The sequence below is a fragment of the Malania oleifera genome, chromosome 10 (assembly GCF_029873635.1).
Source record: "Malania oleifera isolate guangnan ecotype guangnan chromosome 10, ASM2987363v1, whole genome shotgun sequence".
Taxonomy (NCBI): Eukaryota; Viridiplantae; Streptophyta; class Magnoliopsida; order Santalales; family Ximeniaceae; genus Malania; species Malania oleifera.
The window spans coordinates 23,360,924-23,384,340 of record NC_080426.1 but is presented as its reverse complement, the minus strand read 5'-3'; the positions used below and the strand labels follow the sequence as shown (position 1 = coordinate 23,384,340).

The window sequence follows — 23,417 nt, the reverse complement described above, 5'->3', positions numbered from 1 at the left end:
AAAAAAAAAAAAGGTTTTCTTAGAGTGTTTGGATAGTGATTTCAACACTGGATGACCAAAAGGGGTCTTTTCCCCCTTTTATTTTCTTTTTCTTTTTGAAAGCAATACATATGTAATTGTGACAATCATTATGTGAACAGGTGTCATACGAGGTGCTAATACCTTCATCTTGAATAAATCGAACTTGTTTTCTAATTTTTGCAAACCTTTTACAGGATTTTTCTTTATTTTTCCTATGTTTTCAAAAACATAAGATGTCAACTTTGCTTTTAACTATTTTACCTCTTTTTCATGGATCTCCTTTTCTTGTCTAGGGATCATCATTCCCTCTTCATCAACACCTCAGACTGAACTCTACGTCGACAACGATAATTTTTAATTTAGAATCATTCAAAAAATTTAAGAATATGTTAGACTAGCTTTTTAAAATGCAACATAATTAGGTAGTTTAACTTAATAATTAATCAAGTGGGACCTATAGAACACATTAAATTGGCACGAAACTTCTTGCTATTTAGACCGACCCTCAGAAAATAGTAAAGACCTATGGAAAAAAAATGTATATATCAACACATGACATAACTAACAAATCTTTGAATCTTTGAACTAAACTAACAAATCTGAATGAAATAGTATAAGAGTTTCTGAGTAAGCAAAATACATACCACATCTCCCTTTTTTATATCTTCCTTCCCAACATTCGGCAATGGTACGAGCAACCTTCGGCTCCTCCCTCCAACGATCACCTGCTGTGAGTGTCCAATTGTCCGGTCACTACTGCTGCTATGCTTTGCTTTGTGCTCTGTCGCTATACAATTTCGCAAGAAAAATGGAGGAGGAAGAAGACTTCAAAAACTCTAGCAAAACTTTCGAGTTTTGCCACGCGTCAAACGATCGTTCATTTTCCAGACAAATCTTGTTGAATGGTCTAGAGAGATTTAAAGAAAACTTACTAGACCATCTAGCGAGTTTTGACTACCACGCGTCAACTAGCGGGTAGCTCTCGTTATTTAAAACTCGCTGGATGGTCTAGTGAGTTTTCTTTTGATGCATTAAACTGGAAAATAAATTTTCTATTAAATCGTTATTTAATATTTTATTAAAAAAAAAAAACTATCCATTCCTTTATCTTCTATCTTATCTTGTATACGTGTCATGTCATCTTAGCAATCACATTCATATCATAGACATTTGACAAGCGACATTTCTTTTTTACTTTGATTGAATGTGAAAAGATTAAGGTCTAAATATGACTAATTTAAGATAATTTTTTAATAAAATATGCCATTAATATATGTGTCAATTCACATATTTAATGAATGTGTTTCCTTTTTGAAAGACTTTAATAAAAGCACATCTTAAGTTATATGGGCAATAGTAGCTATTATAATAAATAATTTTTTATTTTACTACCAAATTTTAATTAATTATTATATTTTATTTTTTTCATAATTATCATATTTGAGTGTGTGCCCACACACATATATATGACATACGATAATCTAATGTTACTAAACTTTGTTTCAATTAAAGACTATCTCGAAAGTTTAAAGACTTTATTATTCTATATACTTTCTCAATTATAATTGAATTTAAAATAGGTAAAATTTTAAAATAATGCAAAGATACCATTCATTTTCTAAAAATGACTTTGCGCCTTGAATTTTTGATATCTTTCTCTGAGATTTGTTGATGATTGTCAAAAATTATTTAAAATTTTTCGTTAATTATAATGTCAAGAGTGTTGATTTTTCTAGGTTTCATACCGTTTTGATAATGACAAACAAAAACACCTAATTGTGTTATTGAGTATGTTTATAAGGATTAAGGTATTAAGCACAATAACATATGCAAATTGGAAAGATTTGAAGTGTATAAGACGATGATATCTGGCTACGAACATGGAGCTTATAAAGACCAAACTTAAAGACTATGACTATGATTAGGGAGCACATGAAGTCCAAGCTTGAAGAATTTAAAGAATTTATTTCATGTATTTTGTAAATAGGACCTATGTAAGTACACTATCATTGATTATGTAAAGAAGTTGATAGGTGACTTTAGTTTGACCCTAGGCACTCTATATTTTATTGAAAATTATTTTCAAAATATGTAAAAATTATTTCAAAATGTTAAAATATTTTATAAATGTGAAAAAATTATTTCAAAGTGTTAAAATCATTTTTAGAATGAAAAACCCCGAAACTAGATTTTCCAAATCCCCTTTATTTTTCTGTCATCGCATTGATGTGTAATTTTATCTATCAAAACCTTCCCATCTTATAAAATATTCAACACAAAAGTTGTGAAAATTTTTCTTAACTTTCTTTTGATACTAAGATCGCCGCATTTGGAGTTCTCTAGCAAAATTTATGCCACAAATATTGAAGGGTGTTTGTGGATTAATTGCCCATAAATCTGGGCGACCGGGTCCTCAATCCAGGTGACCGAATCTCTCAGGAAAAGCATCGTAATTGCAATTACCTGCCTATTTTACCATATATATATATATATTTGTCTCTACAGTAATAGCCATAAAATAGTTAGTTTTCAAAATAATCAATTATTTTGAAAGCTTAATGGTTATAAAACGACTGGTAGACCATTTGCCTATAAATACAAGGCTTTTAACTTATTTTAGCAAGAGAATGAAAGGGATATACATCTATTACAAATATCCAAAGTTTTTTAGCCTAATTTGAAAAAATAAAATAAAATTTCAAGCACTTTGTAAAATTCTTGGTTATCTTTCAAGTGCTCACATTCTAGATTCTCCTTTGAGCTTCATTCATATTCATTTGGGAGTGTATTAGACTTGTGTTTCAATTGTATTCATCAGTTCTATTGAGGAGCATTTATTGTACAACATTTGATTCTTCATTTTACATCTACGGTTCGGGTGTGAATCATGCCAAATAAGGGTATATTACTTGGAGAGAGGTAAGAAGGGATTGTAAGGGCATCTCCGCCCGTGTGAAGGAGGGATTGTAAAGGCGTCTTCATTGAGTAAAGGAGAGAGGTGGCTCCACTTGTTAAGGAGTGGATAGTGAAATCCTCAAGTGGTTTTATTGAGGCAAGGACATAGGCTGAACCTTATAAAATCCCGGGTTTTATTCTCTCTTCTCTAATATCTTTAATTTAAGCATATTTATATTTTTTTATATTTATTGTGAATATTGATTGGATTTTTCATTGGTTGATCACTTGATTAGATTGTAGTTAAAAATTGTTTAAAGCATGTGCATTAATTTTTTTTTAAAAAATATCCAATTCACCCCCCTCTTGAGATTACATCTGTTAAACGTCTCACCCGGGAGTATATAGAGTCAAAGGGGGGAGGGTGAATGGACTCTATTTCGCATATTTGGGCTTTTTCTACAAAATAAAAACTCATGGCAAGATTGCAAGCAATTATATCACAATTTATGAAACATTAATCAAGCACAAAATATAAATAAAAGAGTAAAGGGAGAGAAAACTTAACACTAGAAATTTAACGTGGTTTGACACTAAGCCTATGTCCACGCCTTAGCACCAAGTCAAGGATTCCACAATTCACTATAAATACTCCTTCACTGGCGGAGCAAGCCTTACAACTCAGGTACCAAACCCTACACTTGGGAACAAATCCCTACTCGCTCACAAAAAGCCTCCGGTTCACCAAGAACATTCACCAAATGGTTCATAAAAAAATTTTACACAAGAAGATGATTTACAAAGAAAATGCTCCTCAAACGAGCTAATATCAATTACAATCAAATCCTCACCTACTCGCTCAAAGAATGATTCAAACAAGATTAGAGAACAAGAGAGATTGAACACTTGTGAATGGATAACTAAAATGTAAAGTGTAAAATGCTTAGGTTTTGGTAATCAAAGATATATTTCACTAACAATGATCAAGAACCATGCTAAACAAGTCTATGGACTTGTATTTATAGTCAAAAACCCTTACTAGCCGTTGGGAGCAAATCCCATGAGAAACTAATCATTTTCTAGCCGTTATGGTGTTGGCTATGAGACCACTCGTCGACGAGTCCCCTGCTCTCATCGACTAGTCACACTCTGCCAGCAATCATTAACATTCTACCTGTGACTCGTCGACTAGTGGCCCCCACTCGTTGACGAGGGCCCTAAATAAGAAAAAGTTATCAACATGAAAGTTGTGAGATTTTTTCTTAACTTTCCAAGGACATCAAGATCATACCTTTTGGACTTTTTAGTAAAAGTTATGTCCCAAATACCAAAGGGTATTTATGACTCAAGATTGTACTATGTTAATTGACGATTGCTCTGTTTTTCCTTGACAAAAAAACTTTTAATGACTTAAAACATTGTTGGACAAAAGTATATGAAATATATTAAGTCTAATGAGGATTAAAACTTGTCCAAGTGAGTTTTCCCATGAATATAAGATATCTTGTTTTATAAGAACATATTTGAAAGCTCGTTTTGATATTTTATATGCTTAATATGTCCTTTATAAAAAAATATACTTGACTTTCTTGAGTGCTTAGGACATAAAGTTCGTTTTGACACAACCGAGACTAAGTATAAAAATGTTCTTAAAACTAGGATGTTAAAAACTTGTCCCTTTGGAAAACATATTTTGAGTTTAGGATTCTTTTGACAGACTCTTTAATTTAACTTTGAAAATTATGTATGCTGAGTTTGTGGCTTTGTGAAATCCTATAAACTCGTGTGTCATAGTATGCATGTGTATTACTCAACTCTTACTCAGAAATCATGCAAGAAACAAAACCATAAGAGTTATAAAATAGACTACCTCAAACACTCCCCAAATGCATATAAGACTACATTTAAGCTTCCGTTGGTCATGCTTGGGTTATTCCGAGTATGTGTCCATTTGATCTTCCTATTCGAACGTCATCTCGTTTCGATATTTGCCTTATGATCAATACTTCATGTATTCGTCCCTTGAATCTGTACCAAACATAATCTGCAAAGATGTGAAACATCAGGAACAACATATAAGTTAATATCATCAAAATATATAAACCATGATTATGTACCCCCAGGGCTAGAGTTTGATAATATTTTTCTCTCAAGACTTCTTCTATTAAATTCTCATAAAATCTTATATTTGATTTTAATGAAGCCTTCTGATAGAAAAGTGACCATTGTTCTCTATCTCTTCTGCTAATCATAATATCATATTTCTCCTCCTGAGAAACACTTTCTAACAAAGAGTCATGATATTAGAATTTACTAACAAAATGTGATCTTTTGTTGATTAATTATCCCTTTACTCAATTAGCAAAACATATATTTTATTTTCATAATAAATTAATGTCAAGCAAAATAATGAGAATTTCCTAAAATATTAGTCACGGAACAAGTTGTGTCTTTTTTTTAAAAATTTTTTTATAGAAAACTTATTGTTGCCCAAAATATTCTTTTAATAGGCGTAAGTTACCTAAGATATTCATATTCTATTTTCAATTCCGTAAATTCATAAACTAACAGTTATGACAATCACTAAACAAAAGTAAAGAGTATTAAAGCTAAAACCAAAAAAAAAAAAGAAAAGAATTAACTACAATAAAGAGTTCCACCATATAAAATTTAAAATATATAACACGTCACTTTAATATTTTAATACATAATAGACTTATAAAAATGATTTCTCTAAATCTAAAATATAAAACACCTTCATATATAATGAATACTTTTTATTATCGTAACAAATAAAGACTTAATGATAAATATTCATTGAAACATTATTTTCAATAATCTGCACATTCTTGTAAGGATTTTAAAAATTATTATTATTATTATTCACACCGATTTCCCCAAATTTAATGGGTTCATTGAATTTGACTGAGAATGAGCCGCGAAGCTCATCTTTTCGGGGAAAGCTCAGCTGCAGTGGCCCAAACAAGGAAAGCAGCAAGGAACGACGAGGGCGCTGTTCTTTAACGCAACACATCTTATAGAAACACAGAGCTCAACCTCTTTCTCTCTCTCTCGCGCGCGCGCTCTACTTTCAATAACCGACATCGGAGCATAGCCAGAGCAGAATGGCATCCTTGCTTTACTCCTCTACCCCTTCTTCCTCTTCTTCATCCTCCTCTCTGAAAGCTCTCTCCTTTGGGTTCCCTCCGCCATGCAGAGGCTTCGCTATTAACGGCTCTCCTCGTCGAATTCCCGCCCGTCACGCTGTCGTACGTACTCTTTTCTTCTTCTGCGCTTCTCCTACTTCATTTAATTTTTTTTAATCTTTTAAATTGTGTTTTTTTGATTCGTTGAAACAAAGAAAATTCATTGACTCAGATATGTGGGGTTTCCAATTCCTCCTCTCCCTTTCTATTGTTCCCCTCTTTATTTATTTATTTATTTATTTATTCCCGGGGGAGCGGGTGGGGAAGAGTGGTTATTGGGGTTAAATATTAAACAAAATCAGAGTTGCAAAGTTTCTGTTTTCTTTTGATACATGCTCTTTTTTGTTTCCTGCATTTTCTCAGTAGCTAAACGGAGTGTTTACATGGAATCATTTTCGGATTTTGGTGGGCATAGTTCAGTAGCAATTTGGAATCGGTGTTTTTGTGTTTGGAAACGAATGTGGCCTTTTGCTCTTAAAGCAAGAAAATGATTTCAAAAAGTTAATTAAATACTGGGTATTTATCGAAATTTGTCTGCATCTTTTTTCTATGAATAATCAAACTTCTTAAGTATGTGATTTGCAGGTATAACAAGGTATGTATGTATGTATTTGTTGTCACAGAGGTGTAATCTTGTTGAGCCGCTGAAGGTTGAAAATGGAAAGCCCTCTATTCCAGTCGTTAGCGAATCGACAATACCTAGTTTTCTGACTTCAAAACATATGGAAAGTACAGTGAATGACACAAGGCTTCGAATATTTTCTGGCACAGCAAATCCTGCACTTTCTCAGGTAAATTTGCATTTTTATTTGTTTGTGATGCTAATCAAGTTATCATGTATATACCCGTTAAAATGATTCATGATATTATGTGGGGTAATCTATAATCTGAGCTGTTGTTTGTCACCTTTGTTTTCTCTTGTGTCGCTAGATCAGTTGTTCTCCACTTCATTTGCAAGTTGGCTGTAGCATCTGTTGGCTGTAGCATTGATGCAGATGTTAATTGCTCAGGACTTTTTAGGAATTGGGCTTGGTCTTTATCTCTGTTGGCGCTCTTGAGAATTATGAAATTTTCATATTTGATCATAGTGGGAGGCAAGCTTTGGGCTCTAGCTAAACAGTGCATGAGAATGATCATGAATTTGAAATATTGGATCACTGTAATCAGTCACTGAGGGAGGGGGTTTCCATATTCTTTTGGAGCCAGATAAGTAATATGTCCAATTGTCCATTTTCTAGGTGCAATGGTAAAGTTGTTGTTGTGTGACTTGGAGGTCACCGGTTTGAGGCATGGAAACAGTCTTTCATAAAAATGTAAGGTAAGGTTGCGTACTATAGTCTTTTATAAAAATGTAAGGTAAGGTTGTGTACTATAGACCCATCGTGGTCCGCCCCTTCCCTAGATCCTGCATATGCCCCCTCCCCCCGCCCCCCCCCGCGGGCGGGGGCGGGCGGCCTCCCCACCCCTTTTTTTTTTTTTTTGTGGGCTGTGAGTAACTCCGATTAGGTGCAATCTGTATCTTCTATAGGTCATTCTTGGTGGTCCATATGCTTAAGGATTCAAGGCTTGTATATGCCTGTATATTATGTAGCTAATTTGTGGGGGAATTGATATGTAGTAGTGTATTCATGTCTTGATTTGGTCCTCTTTTGGTTGTGTTGTTAGGTGTGAAAAAATTCAAGTGTTGGGAAAGAGTCAAAATGTTAAGAGGTGTCGAGGAATTCTGTATGACATATAACTTCTCAAAAAATATGCATACAACTATTTAAATATACTTTAAACTCTAATACTAAAAACCCCTCTCTAAAAATATCATGCAACTATTTAAATACATTTCTAACTGTAATACTAAAAAGTTAACATTGTCAGTTGTCACATGAAGACAATACTTCTACATGACAATGCAATTACAAAATTACTTTGTTACTCCATTACATTGTGGCTCCTTTGCTGTTTAATTCAAAATAATTAACTCTTTAGACCTGCCAAAAGTGTTTTATGGTTTATATTGATGCAAGTGAGGTTTTGTCAAGATAGGAGTGGGATTTTGTCATGATTGGAGCAAGGTTTTGTCAAGGAACTATGTAAGAACCATTAGATTGAAGCAAGGGTTTCACTTGGTGTAAGAAGTTTTTGTAACTAAGGATTACTATTTATGTGGATAGTCTCTATATCTGTGTTTTTTTTTTTTTTTTGTAGATATAATTTTCATCGAGGAAGAAGACACAATGGGCTTCTATCTTGACAAGCAGTCCTTTAAAGAGATCACGAACTTAGAATTATTACTGAAGTCATGTTAGTGAAATCCAGTGCTTTAGGTGATCTGATGTGAAGTAATGTGCGGAAGTGATATTTAAATTTTCTTTAATAAAAAAAAAGAAAATTTATTGGCAAGAGAAAATGTACGAAAAAGGAGCATAAGAACCCTCTTTATAAGATATGAGAATTTGCAGAAGAAAACATCAAAGTAAAACTGTTTTCCAATCACACTGAATATCAGACGGAGCCAGCCCTTTAAAACAATCAGCTGCAAAAGCCCACAAAGATGACATGTGCTGTATCCTATCCCAGACCATAAAGCAAGACATCTTTTTCCCCATGAAAATATGAGCACTCCTCTCCAATCAAATACCACACAAGACAGCAAATATTCCAAACCTTTACTAAGCTAGTGCACCTCTACTCCTTCCAAAACCTCTGAAAGATAATGTTAGCTAATCGGCCATAGACTCTGGACAGACCCAACCCTCACCAAATAATCACATATTTTGTTCCAAACCTCAAAGAAAATGAATCATGAAGCAACAAATGAGATGCGGATTCTTAATTTATAAAGCATAGAAAACGCACCTTTGGAGGTAGACTGTTAAAAAAGGCTTCCTACTCTGCATCAGATTGTTAGTGGTAACTCTACTAAGAACAATTAACCAAGTAAAATCTTTAATCTTAGAGGGAAATTTGGCCTTCCAAATGATACAATGAAGTGGGAAAGACAGATTTTCAAGGATAAAAAGCTCAAAAAAAATTTTGTAGGAGTACTCCTCAGAAGTGTTTAAAGCACATGACATAGCCCCTCCTGATGGAAGGGCAAATTACTTCCACTAAGCATAACAAAGAAGATATCTCCCAACACTTCCCTATCATTAAGAGACCTACGAAAATGGGATTCCAAGGGAGCCCATATCCCTTTGAATTAAAAAAAGGAAGAGATAGATCATTATGCAAAGAAGAAAAAAAGGCTGTAAAAATGAGGAAAAGACATGAAAAAAGCAGAGTCACCCTGTGTCTTCTCAAAATTGAATGCAATGACCATTACCAACATTAGATTTGGTGTAAGGGATAAAAATAGGATAAACCTGTAAAATACAATTCTGCAAGCTTTCAAAAGAATGTCTAAGCCCAATATTAGCATCCTACGCTAATTTAAAAACTGATAGTTAATTGTTAGTTAAGCTGAAACTAACTAACTTAAAGGTTAGATACTGGAAAAGGATGATTGCTTGTCCAAGAACCTACAAACAACTTTAGAAACTTAAGAGGGATTATCAAAGCTTTCTGAAGGACATTAGTTTGAAACTAAATATCTGTTAATATTGAACACAATATCTCAAGTATCTACACATGTTGTTGGATATTTTAACATGAGCATCAATCACGCAATATCATAGAGATATCTCAGTATTTTAATGTTGCGTTTGACATTTCTATAGCTTTTGGTATCTCAATGGTCTATTGAAACTGAAATTGGTGAATATCTAAGCCAAATATTAGTTCCTACGGCTACACCAACTTAAAAACTGATGGTTAAATTGTTATATAAGTTGAAACTAAGAAATTTAAAGGTTAAGTACTGGAAAAGGATGATTGCTGGTCTACAAACAATTTTAGAAACTCAAAAGGAATTATCAAAGCTTTCTGAGGGAAATTAGTTTGAAACTAAATATCTGTTAATATTGAATACAATAACTCCATTATCTCCAAATGTTGTTGGGTATTTTAACATGAGCATCAATCATGCAATATCATAAAAATATCTCAGTATTTCAACGTTGCTTTTGACATTTCTATTGCTTTTGGTCTTTTAATGAGCTATTGAAGCTGAATTCAGTGTATAGTAACTTCTGTACTAGGGATTGAATTGGAAGGTAATGGTGCAATTTGTTTAAACATTTAATTGTATTAGATTATTTATTTTGGTTTCAATATAAAATAAAAAAATTTGAAAGATAACTGGGGATTTTTGAGACCAATGTGCATGGTTGGAAAGTGAGACAGAATCGGATAAAAGTCCAAAGGAAATATTTTGGTCTTCTCGGCTGATTTGAATGGCATTCTTCACATTTTTGGCAGCTATGGTGTGTCATGGTGACTGTAGGGGCTAAGGATTAGCAAGAATGGTGCTCAGATACAAGAGCTGAACTGCTGATATTTTGGGTGAGCATAACCAACTCTACAGACTAAAACAAAGAAGTAGAGGGGAAATAAGTAACTGCTAGGAGTAAAATGTGGGAGTAGACAGATAGCATGTGCACTTGTTTATGTTTTCACACACAGAGATTCAAACTCGAGGCTTGTAAGGCTGGTGCCAAATGTTCTAAGAAGGCTTAATGCATATGTCCAACATGTTGAACTGTTACTGGCCCTTTTTCAAGTCTGTGCCATACGGCTCACAAACCAAAGTAGTCCCCTTGTCTCACTACATTAAAGCAATTATTGGGGCACCCCACCCTCAGGAGTGGTCACTCATGAGGATTATTGCTTCTTCAAGGTTTTGAATTCTCGTCCTACAGTTCTCTAGCCACTTATCAAGACCCATCTTGCTGTTAGGCTAGCCCCGTGGGGCTCGGTTCATAGTCACTTGGATGGTTAATGTTTTCAAAGTTCTATTTAAAATCTCTTGAATGAGCAGGCGCTAAATTTGAACCAAGCTGCTCTTGACTGTGCCAACTCATAAAAACCACTTCCTTCAATAAATTTTGCATATTAGTCACGAACATTTTATTGACCTTCGTGGTTTCGGAAAACTGGCTATATGAATGGGCATACTCTTTAGATACATTGAACTTGATTTCATAGAGTTAAAACTTATATTTTTATCTTAAAAAATAATGTTAATATATATATATGCATATATTCAGTATTGTTGTAGCCGACCACACCTAGTGGGACTAAGGATTGGTTTTGTTGTTGTGTTGTTGTTTATATTCGGTATTGTTGTACTAACAGTGTGGGACTTGGAAATCTATCATTAGTTCATAAGAAGATTTCTTGAATGGGATAGGACATGATGGGTGTTCAGGGAGACATTGTAAGGTTTTGAAAGGACTTATGATGTGGGATAACACTTTGAAATAGAATTTTATGGATGAACTTGTAAATGCAGCTAAGAGGATGCTTGGGTGGGGACTAAAGAATTTATCATAGCATTGAGTATTTTTTTATACATTTATGCAATTACATGTTAATATGATAAATCTATGAATTTGTTGCTTACACAAACATGTATATGAATATCTTTAATCTACTTGCATATTTACAATCTCAAGCCCCAATTGATACCTGCATTTTATCAAATTTTGAGTTTTGTAATTTTCCCAGGAAGATACGTTAATTTAATGATATTTTAATATTTTATAATTATTTATCTCAAAAATAGAATATTTCTTGTGGTTAACTATGTGGCCCTGCAACTAGACCCATGAGTTGGTGACTGATTCCCTTCTTCCATCTGTTGTTTTATTTTTCCTCTGAGGGCGTGAGGCAGTTTATTATGCTTACCAACTGATACACCTAAAAGCTTAAGCTTTTTTAGGCAAGCCCCAGGAATTGTTTTCATCTCTTTCTGAGACGCCCTAATTGAAAGCCTGTTGGGCTTGAAGAGTAGATTAGCACAGCTCCACCATACCCTTGTGTTATAATTTTAATTTTAATTATAATTAGTATAATGAGGGTGTTGCTGTCCTGTTGGTTAGAGAGGGTTTGATACCATGTTGAAGAACCGATCCACCTAAAGCTTAACCTTGTTAGGTGAAGCCTCGAGACTGGTCTTCATCTCTCTCCAACGCAACCCTTGGTGGATATTTTTGAACTGTAGATTTTTCAGGTGAGAAAATTTCAACTTTGCCATTTTCTTTCAAATTTGTTGCCAATAATTATATTGAGGACCATATATTCTATAATTTCGAATCACCTTTATTTTCTTTTTCTTTTTCTTTTATTGGATGCTTATATAATGATCAGACACAAATCATCATATTGCTTACTATTTCATTCAGCTGAAATATGACAATTATACTTTGTTTTTTGAATAGTTTATTTTTCAGTTTTCTTTCCATATGTATTGAACTTCTATGAGTTTTGTGTAATGAAGCCTGGTACATATTCATTGCTGATGATTTCATATTCTATAGGAAATTGCTTGCTACATGGGTCTGGAGCTTGGAAGGATCAAGATAAAGCGTTTTGCTGATGGCGAGATTTATGTTCAGTTGCAAGAGAGTGTTAGAGGGTGTGATGTGTATCTTGTGCAGCCTACATGTCCTCCTGCAAATGAGAATCTTATGGAGCTTTTGATAATGATAGATGCTTGCCGGAGGGCATCAGCAAAAAATATTACTGCAGTGATTCCATATTTTGGCTACGCCAGGGCTGATAGAAAGGTAAGTCTACTTTATAAATGAAGTTCGATGAACTCATCACCAGTAAACCTATGATTGTGTATCATATTTTGAAGTTTATCCCTGAAAGTTCAAGTTGAGGTGACTAAGTTTAATTCAAGCAATGAATGATGCCATATAGTGGGGCTTCCCCTGATGCTTTAGATAAAATTGTTCTAATGATTTACCATTTAATGTAGCTTGCATCTTTTACAGACCTATCAACTTCTTCCTATGGTTTTGTGGCTTTTTGACAGCAAGGTCTAATAATTGTGATGAACTATATAGGTTTCCTTCTCACACTACTAGAACTCTTTGCCTGTTTGTTGCCTATTTTCGCACACATTTTTTATTCCCCAGATTCTACTTAAAACAATGAAAATTAAGACTAAATTCTAGCTAGTATCATGTTGATAATACTGGCTTTCAAGCTTATAAAATTGCAAAAAATAATAAGTTAGCATAAAGTCAGAGGCATGCATCCATAAGAATTTTATAGAAAGTTTGGTATTACACCGAGCAAGTAGAAAAATCAATTCTCATCGTCAAACTTGGGAGGTTAGGATAGTTATTTGTCCAATCTGTTAATAGTTTTATTCATTTCCTCCATCTATTTTTCTTTCAGACTCAAGGGCGTGAGTCCATTGCAGCTAAACTGGTAGCAAATCTAATCACAGAAGCAGGTGCAAACCGTGTTCTCGCTTGTGATCTACATTCAGGGCAGTCCATGGGTTATTTTGACATTCCAGTGGACCATGTGTATGGTCAGGTAATTAGCCCAAAATATTGATATTCCTTCTTGTTTGAATGTTATCTGCGGTGTGCAATGTGGTTGAGGTGTCTGACTTGGATGGACTTCCTTGTGTTAGAAAAAATGGCAGAATGAAAAACTTTATTTGAATATTCTTAATTTTATCTCTCATTTTCAATAAAATAAAAATTATTTGAATATAGTTTGATGTTGATTATTTTTGTTTGTTTGTTGTACATGTCTAGCCTGTTATACTTGATTATCTGGCCAGCAAGACTATCTGTTCAGATGATTTGGTTGTGGTCTCACCTGATGTTGGTGGAGTTGCTAGAGCTCGTGCTTTTGCTAAAAAATTATCTGATGCACCACTGGCTATTGTGGATAAAAGGCGCCATGGACACAATGTTGCAGAGGTAAAATTGGCTAAAATGAGCCTGATGGTCATTATGCTTGGTTCTACTACTAGGATTCCTTGCATTTTTTTTTTGTAATATTTCAACATGGCTAAATGCAGTTCCTGCTGGGTTTTTGTGGAATTCTGTGATACTAATTTGTTTTGTATGGTGTTTTTGGAATTCAAAGATACATTTTAGGTACATTTATGATCTGAGTGGACAAAAATCCCAGGAGGCTATTGTTGTTGGATGCACAATTGCATGACATTGTTTGGATTTATTAGTGGGTTTGGTCATGGAGATATTCTTCTTATCCTGAGCTGGGTTTTTTTTATTAATTTTTAGAAGCATTTTGTGCCTAGAATACTTGGGTGGTTCCCTCCTTTTGTAGTCTTTTTAAAAATGCTGTCTTACTTATCCGAAAGGAAAAAGTTTTTTTGTGTCAGTGATCCTACCTGTGGTTCAGGACAAGATTTGAGAGGAAAGTGCATAAACATCAGAGTAAATTCGGAGAGATAAACTCCAACAAAACAATTTTTTGTACCAAATTGTATCCATCCCTGACCCCTCTTCCTCTTTCTTCTCTCCCGGCCTCACTCCCTTTCTATTTCTTTTGCTTCTCTCTCTCTCTCTCTCTCTCTCTCTCTCATCCTGTAAACAATGGGCTTCGTAAACAGTTTGCTCTGACATAAGTAAGAGGCCTGTAAAACCTTTTTATGTTATCCTTTCCTCTCTTTTCCCATCAATCTTTGTTTCTTACATATGAAGGAAAATGAACAATTTATCTTCATTTCCTCCTGTGGGCCAAATATGATGTTCACATCAATTTAGGGAAATTGTGTCAGCAGTCAATCAAAATATTGAGTACAGTTGGTATGAAATATCAATGATATAAATCCCTACCAAATCCATGGTTAAGTCATAAGTATAATGTTATTGAATCGTGACAGGTCTTGTAACAATATTATAAAATGCCAAATTTTCTTTTGGCATATCAGGTGTGTATGCAGCATGCAGTACAAGTTGAATTAGCATAACTAAACATCAGTTTGGAAATATTTAAACTAAACTATGAGGTTTCACGGTAGTGTGAGCCCCCCTCTCCTGGCACAAAAGAAAAGGCCATTTTTCCTCTTCCATGTTGGAATTTCTCTATCTCGCTTTTAAATATATGTTGTCTGTCATCATGCAGGTGATGAATCTGATTGGTGATGTTAAGGGGAAAGTTGCAGTTATGGTTGATGACATGATTGACACAGCTGGTAAGTTTTTTCTGCATTGGATTCTAGTGTGTTACCGTTCTGCATCAATATGAAAACAATCACTTATCTTCTTTACCAATGTTGCTTGTAGCATTAAAGTCACAATGCCGAAATGTGCTCGTAGCCTAATGGCTGTGTAAAGTTCCACTTAGTGGAGTTGGTTATATGATTCCTTTTCTACCATTGTGCCCAATAAACAACAAAAAAAAAATATCAAGCCTTAGTCCCACTAAGTGGGGTCGGCTATATGAATCATTTTCTGTCAATTTATGCGATCATGGATCGTTTCTTTTGATAGGTTCAAGGATATTAAATCCTTACTCACTATCTCCTTCCAAGTTATTGTAGGTCTACCTCTACTCCTTCTACTGCCCCCCACAGTAACTAAGTCACTCTTCCTCACATATGCACTATGTGGCCTACGTTGCAAGTGTCCATATCATCTGAGTCGTCCTTCGCTTATCTTATCTTCTATAGGAGTTACACCTAACTTATCATGAATATGTTCATCCCTTAATTTATCTTTCAATGTATCATTGTGCCCAATCTAGGACAATATTCTCAGAAAGTGTTGCGATGTCAAATCTTTTCTTACTACCTCAATACAAGTTTTTGTCTACTCTCGTTAGTTTTTAATAATATTTATTTTTTAATGCTCTCTTTTCCTCTCTTCAGTTCCCACCTCTCAGTTGCTCATCTTCTTATCTCCATTGTCAACCTCAACTCAGCTACACTTTCTACTTGATCTCAGCTTCTGCATTATTTGTAGGAAATTTACACTCGCCTTGCCTTTTACCGATCCTATTCAACACCCACTCACCCACCTCCCTCTCCTGTGCTTCCCATAATTAATCCGAGAAAACTATCTCCATCTATTCACCTTAGATGTTCAAACTGAGCAACCATTAGAGCATGCCATTAGTGGATAAGATTATGATGAATTAGCCTCCAGCTTGAGCTGATCCCATTACCATTGAGCGATCTTGTTACTATTGACCTTCTCCATACCAAACCAAAAGGCATCCTCTGTTGAATTACAAGAGGCTGCTCATTCTTCCTGGAATTACTGTATGACTGAATATTCTGCTAATGTTGGGGTTTTTTGTCTCTGATTGGTATGGTTTGGCTACGAATTGGTGACGATTTGAAGGTCCATGGCTATGGGTGTGAAATTTGTCACTCAGATGTTGTACAAATAGGGCATAGCATTGTTTTGATTATATGCAACCTGTACACTCCATTGGACTGCATAATTGATATAGATGGAGAATACACTATTGGGCTTCACCTTTACAACACTGATGAGGTTGACACTGTCTACACCATGGGCACTGCCACCAGATGGCATTGTCCAACATTGTCGTCAGTAGATGCTCATATTGGTTCTAAGTGTTGGCATCTCCACCTCCTCAACTACTCATCTCTACCCTCACTGCCATGGCAAGTTCAAAACTTTCTCCTGGGATCCTCCCCTAACTTGACTTTCCCCACGGTCAATAAAGCTTTTGAATGAGGATGTTCAATTGGGAATAGAATGATCAAAGTTCAAGGAACCTTACGAGGAATTGGGTTTGACAAGAAGTTGATGGAGAGGGATGCATCCAAGGTTGTTTGAGTTGTGGCCTTATGGATAACTTGTCAGATATGTATAGAGGCCGCAAGAACAAGTGTCTTAAAAAAAAAAATTTAACGAACACCTTGTTAAAGGTTATTGACAACGGAGGCCAGTGGAATTGGGAGAGGGGAGGCCCATGCAGATTGTCCCTAATTTACCCTTGTACCTGTAGGCTGGGGCATTTTACTATGGGACAATGTCAAGTTCTGTTGTTAGTGTCTGGTTGGTTTGTTAGTGTCTGGTTAGTTTGTTATTTAATGTGAAGTCTTTTATGCTGACCTGAAATTTTAGTTAATTTTTATTGAACCAGTCTTTTTTGGCTTAAGAATTCTTCCCAATTTTGTAGTTGTGTTGTTTCATAAAATGTTAAGTTTGTGGAATTCTAGTCTTCTATCCTATGAAATTAATTAGCTGCAAATTCATTGGTGATATTAATTTGTATCCTACTTGGTGGCTTATGTCTCAAGTGGTTCCTCTTCTTTAAGACAGTATTAACAGCTGAATCCTTGTTGGTTGTTCTTGTTGATGGATATTGCTGATTGGCTGGCGGGTTCTAGGGACTATCACCAAAGGAGCAGCTCTATTACATCAAGAAGGGGCAAGGGAAGTCTACGCATGCAGTACACATGCTGTTTTTAGGTACTTGGCTTCTTTGTAGTCATTGACTTCTATTCATATACTATGGCATTCTGAGAATTGTCAGTAGAAACTGAAGTTTTTAGTAAAAATATTTGAGAACCTGAATTAGTCTGTTAGTTCTTTCTCCATATGCTTTTAAATGCTTGTGTGTTGAGTTTATAACTAATAAAAAATAAATAAATAAATTAGATAAAATTTGTTTCTGTCTTCAAGTAGTTTGGAATTTAGCCTTGTATCTATTTGAGTTATTCTTCTATGTTTTGTGAGTGAAAATAATGAAGTATCTATGCAGTCTCTAAGCATTTAAACGTCTAGTTGGATGTTGTAGCAAGTATACCAATTTTTGATTTACAGTTCAAGAATAAAACATATTTGGATGATTTTTAATTACTTCTAATCTCAGGGTTTTTTTTTTTTGGGCATTAAGGAAATTGATGTGTTTAGAAACAGCCTGCAGCTTTTGTGGTTATGATCCATTGTTCTTTTTTTCTTCTTTGTTTTTTTCCTTGTATTTTAGGTTGGTTATGGCCAGGATGAGTTTCAGTCAATAAAACACATATGAAAGCAATGTCTAAGCATTCAAGTGAAAAACCAGTCCGTCTGAACTACTAATTTTGTTTGTGTTAGCAAACTTCCCCTTCCCATTGGATTATAGTGGGTACATCTAGTTATTGGCAGAAGAATGAGCTGTGGTTTTTCTATTTGAAAATATCCCATTGGGTTATAATAAGCATATCTGGTTATTGGCTTTCTTAGGACAATCTTGAAAACGTGATGAAAGGATTCAGAAAATGAACCACAGTTTCGATGTTCAAGTTGCATTGTTGACTGGCCAAACTTTCCTACACACTCCTTGGGATAGCCTCTGTTAGACCATTCATCTTCGTTGCTATGAAGCATGGCCGTGGACATTTGAGACAGACATGACAAGAACACGCCGCAAAGAACAGAAGGCATGGCAAATTCAGAGAATCTATGTCATGACAATTAATAAATATGCAATTATACATATTATTATTTTTATGAGAAATATACTAAGAAGAAAAGGAAATGCAAGCTAGACCAGAAATCCTCAAGAAATAAGAAGTAAAATAAAAAAAAATTAAAAAAAAAACAAGAGGCAAATGGAAATAACCTAACACAAACTAAGTAAGTCCATTCTTAAACCCTTCCCAGTGTAATTGCTATAAGACTTTAAATTTGCTGACTCTCTTACCCTTTCTCCCCTTGCTTTTACCATAATCCAAACAAACTTCTTTTCCTTCAGGAACAGTCAACCATAAACCCATCTTGTCGAACAATTGTTGAGCTTCAATATTCTTTCCATTAACCTATCCCAGGAAAAATAGGGGTAGGCAAAGTTCCATTACCAACTTGCCCCATTGCCTCCTGCCCTATATTCTTACCATCATCTTAAGAGATTAACGCCTCTGAGCCCTTCACTTGAAACATACCTATAATGCTTATAAAATTCATCCAGTAATAAGTCATTGTTGCTTGCAAAGTTGCTGTCAAGACCCCCTCCATTGTCAGACTCATCACCCCTATCCAAATGTTCCCTCCTTCTCACCTGATTTCAGCATCAACATCTTTGGAGTTTCAACAACACAACCCTTCGAATTACTTCAATTATGACACAGAGTTCACTATAACTCCTACCTTTATCACTACCTAAGGAGAATAATTTTTTATAGACCCATCCGGATCAAGCTTTTCTCCACCATTAACAACCTTATTCCCACCATTATAACCAAGAGTCTCTTGAATATCCAACTTTTTAATACAACTCTGATCCTCCTGATTTTTAACCAAGCTCCTAATACTGCCAGTTTCTGCATTATTAACCATGTTATTAAAAAAATTATTGGACAACTCCATAATACAAGCACTATTATCATTATATGTACTTGATCTATAAGCATTGAGTCCTTGACAGTTTGCTTTGCCCCTGCTCCTAATGTTCCATCATTCTGATTTTCCAAAGGAACTTCTTGAAGAACTAGACAAATCACAATCTTTCCTCTCCATTTGATAACATCCATAATTGTCCAAGCACGAAATGCCTTCCATCCTCTACCCCTTATCCTTGCCCTATAAGAGAAAACCTCTCTGGTTGTACCTGGGACTCTCCAATTGTCAGTGTTGCCTTTTTTGTACTTCAGATCCAAACCCACAGCCCCCTCCAACTGCTTTATCTGTGCCCCTTAGCAAAAAAGCAGCAATAGTTTCACCAACTGGACCATGTCTATTATGACTTGTAAAACAAGCCCTTCCCTCTCCCAGCAGGCCCAGTAGGGTTGTAATCGGTTTATTATGGTTCGGTTATGGGCCATACCGAAAACCGAACTGAACCGACCCTTGCGGTTTTTAGTATTCTCAAACCTAAATTGAAATCGAACTGAATTTATTATCCCCTGGAGAACCGAACATTCGGCGATTTGGTTACTGGTTTTCCAGTTTTTAACCGATTTTCTAAATATTCAACAATTGCTTTTCACAAGGGGTGTTGAGAATCTATTGGGCATTTTGATTTCTAACTATTAAATGGACCAATCATGTATTAACATACTAATTAAGTAATTATATTAATTTATATATATAATTTAAATTTAAATCATTTTTTTTTTTCAGTTTTTCGGTTCAGTTATATTTTAGAAACCAAAACCAAAAATTTACATTTTCTAAGATCGAAATCGAATACCGAATACCGAAAAACCGAACTGTTTGTGATTTCGGTCCAGTTTTCTATTTTTCGGTAATTTTTGTACACCCCTTGGCCCAGGATGCATTTCCATTTTATAGACCCACTAATCTGAAGCCCAGCATCCTTCAGCCAACAGCCTGATTAGATCTATTACCGTTTAAATCTAGACTAGCGTACTTGGATTAGAAGGGCCCACTACTCTCTGGCCCAGACATTGTCACTTCTTTGACAGTGGGTCACTTGCAGGAAACCCTAGATCTGCATCTTACCAATCATCACCGCAGCCACCTTTTCTCTTCAATTTCACTGTGCTGCAGCTGCGGAGCTGCTTTCCCTAGAAAAACTTTCTTTACTTCCACTTGCGCACCACATCCATGAACAAATAACTCCATAGCAAATCCTCCCTTAATGACCTCACTTCACTTACTTTTACCCCTTTCACCTTTTTGATATCAACCCTCTTTAAGTTCAACCCTTCCACGTAATTTCTCCAACTACCTCTTTTCAACCCTTTCGGAACAAAAAATGACTCTTTTGCATAAGATTGAACTCCCAACTCTAAGTAGTCTACCAATCGAGGTTAGCCTAATCACCACAACACAATAAAATCGACCAAATTTCTTTCTCAGAAAAAACCTGCAACAAGACCTCACTGAGGTCAAACTCAAGATCCATTGTACTGCCAACACTCTTGTCCTCGCCCATTGATTTTCTTGTCACATTCTTCTTGATCAAAACCACCAAACTTCCTACCCTTGCCCCATAGTCTCAAATTAAAAGATTTCTCTTTGATTTGTACTAATCGCTGGAGATCTTCTCAATCATGGTGGTTCAATATCATGGTAGATGAATAAAGAAGATTGCATTGTGGCCAAACCAATGGTCTTTATAAGTTTAAGCTGAATATATTGTATTATATTCATATAACACTATTTATCTTTAATCTAAAAGAAATCTATATATAAAATGATATGCTATTATGCTTCTTTCTCTCCAATTTTCCTGTCATAGAAATTCTCAATATATCAACCCTTAAATGTAGCCAAATTTATTATAGTTTGAAACAAGCCATCTATTTTTGTTGTTTGTTTCTTTACCATTATAACCTTTCAAATAAGTCATAATACAATGTCATTATTGTGTCTAATACACATTGAAGAATTATTGCAACCATCCAAAGAATGTCTGAAATTGAAAATATATCCAAAGGAGTATTCTTGAAGTGTCCAAACTTGAATATGTCTTCAAATTGTAGACATGGAGTGTTGGATGAGTCTGAGGAGTGTCAAACAGGTGTTGGTGGCTGATACACACATTGCTCCATTGTTGAGATGTCTCTGCTAGACAAGTTTCTTGCTTACAAGCTAATGAGAATAATTTGGTACTCGTAAATGAGGTAGTTATGATCTATTATTAAAAATGTAAACTTATCCCCCATTAATAAGGGAAAAACCACTAACATTGTTCTCTTGAACATTTTAGATTTTGCACCGTAGAGATGTGTCCATTTGATATTTTCTTAAGATCTTACTACAATCTTTTTTTTTTCTTTTCTTCTTTTGGTTTGCAGTCCTCCTGCTATTGAGAGATTGTCAAGCGGTCTGTTTCAGGAAGTGATCATCACAAATACCATTCCAGTGTCAGAGCAGAACTATTTCCCCCAGCTGACAGTTTTGTCGGTGGCAAACCTCCTGGGCGAGACCATATGGCGTGTTCATGATGACTGCTCCGTGAGTAGTATTTTTCAGTAAAACTGGAATAACAAGATCATAAAATGACCTCATTCTTCTCCACATCCCTGGTATTAGTGTGTTGTAGCTGTTCTTTTCTCATCTTAGCCAATGATACATCGTCTTCCATCAGACTGCTCATGTTGAATAGCCTCTTCCATAGTTAAGGAATTTTAGCCAAGAAACTTGTCATGTGGGAAGGGAAAAAGAATAAGAAAGCTGAATGTTTTTCACATTATAAAATAGAATTTTCAAATCTGTTGGTGTCTCCCGCTTGTCCAATTCTTTATAACTTCTTAAAGTATGGCAATCCCATTCGTTGCCTGGGAGGTTGGATTAACTTTGCCTAGTTTAATAAGTCGTTTTGTTAATCGTGTTCTGAGGGTCGATTCATCTTGGATTTTTGCTGATTGTCAGGGTGGCTTTGAACCCTATTCCAGCTTGGGCATTGATTGACTATACATATTGGTGGTGTGTCTTCAGCTTTCATTACTGCTGTTTAGCTACCTCCTTGGGAACAGGATTGTTGGTTCATAGCAGTATCAGTTTTTGTCCAATGAGGGAAGCCCCAGTTTATCGGTTATATGTATTCCGAGATATGTATAATTTTTAGTGAGGCTTTTCTTCCCAAACCAATAGAAATACTCTTTGAGGTCTACAAGTTCTCATTTTCTCAAGTAACTTTTATAGAAATGATATGGGGATGGATATTCTTAAGTTAATTATTGAAATATAATATATGTACAAGGCAGTCTCTTGCAGTTGATTCATGTAATGGATTACTTTGGCCATTTTCCTTTCAACCTGTATGCAGCGATAGGAAGATATTTTTCCCCTTAACCTCCTCCCTGCCCCTTGGGTTTAGTGGCAGGTGCAGAGGGGGGGGGGGTGTGTTGGGTGGGGTTGTGAATTTTCATACATTAACCATTTTTGTAATCTTATATTGACATTGTTAAACCATATTAATATATGAAAGGAAAATATGGACTGGTTTGGCGTGCTCTTCTGCGTTTTAGTTTACATGTTGGAAAAAGGATATAATAATGTTGAAACTTTGAAGCAACAAGTTAAAGTCTGCAATTTTCAACAAGCTCAGTCTGCATGGTTTAAGTATAAACAATATTCATCCATAGTGCATGAATTATGTGGCACTGATCTTATTAGCAGCAACTCAAGCAGCAAAGAGCATTGCAGAGCACTTGTTTTTTTTTTTTTTTTTTGGGGAAAAAGAGGGTCTTTATTGGAAAACCCCTCGCAGCATTACAGAGCACAACAAATAGTTGGATGGTGTTTGGGAAATTAAAAATTTTGAGTTTTATGTTTAGATTTATATAAATTTATATAAAATTTGGTGTAATGTTTTGTTAAAATTTACATAAATTTTAAATTCAAATCTAAATCTAAGGTTTTAACCTCAAATATTCAAACATAAGGGTAAGAGTCTTTGGTTCATCAACCATGGCCTTTCTTCCTCTAAATGGGTAACAAAAGCATCTGATGCTATACTAGCAATTAACAAGATGATGGCACTCTTTAAAGGAGA

At 35.1% G+C, this 23,417-nt stretch overlaps 1 protein-coding gene across 1 annotated transcript; it reads left to right on the top strand.

The window, feature by feature from the left end:
- Nucleotides 1-5,824: 5,824 nt before the first annotated feature.
- LOC131166134 (ribose-phosphate pyrophosphokinase 1) lies at nucleotides 5,825-22,876 on the top strand. Its single transcript, XM_058124442.1, has 9 exons — nucleotides 5,825-6,185; nucleotides 6,746-6,913; nucleotides 12,533-12,781; nucleotides 13,404-13,547; nucleotides 13,775-13,942; nucleotides 15,117-15,186; nucleotides 17,359-17,440; nucleotides 21,715-21,874; nucleotides 22,292-22,876. Exons 1-9 carry the CDS (start codon nucleotides 6,042-6,044, stop codon nucleotides 22,328-22,330), a joined length of 1,224 nt encoding a protein of 407 aa, XP_057980425.1. The 5' UTR covers nucleotides 5,825-6,041; the 3' UTR covers nucleotides 22,331-22,876.
- The last annotated feature ends 541 nt before the right edge of the window (nucleotides 22,877-23,417 follow it).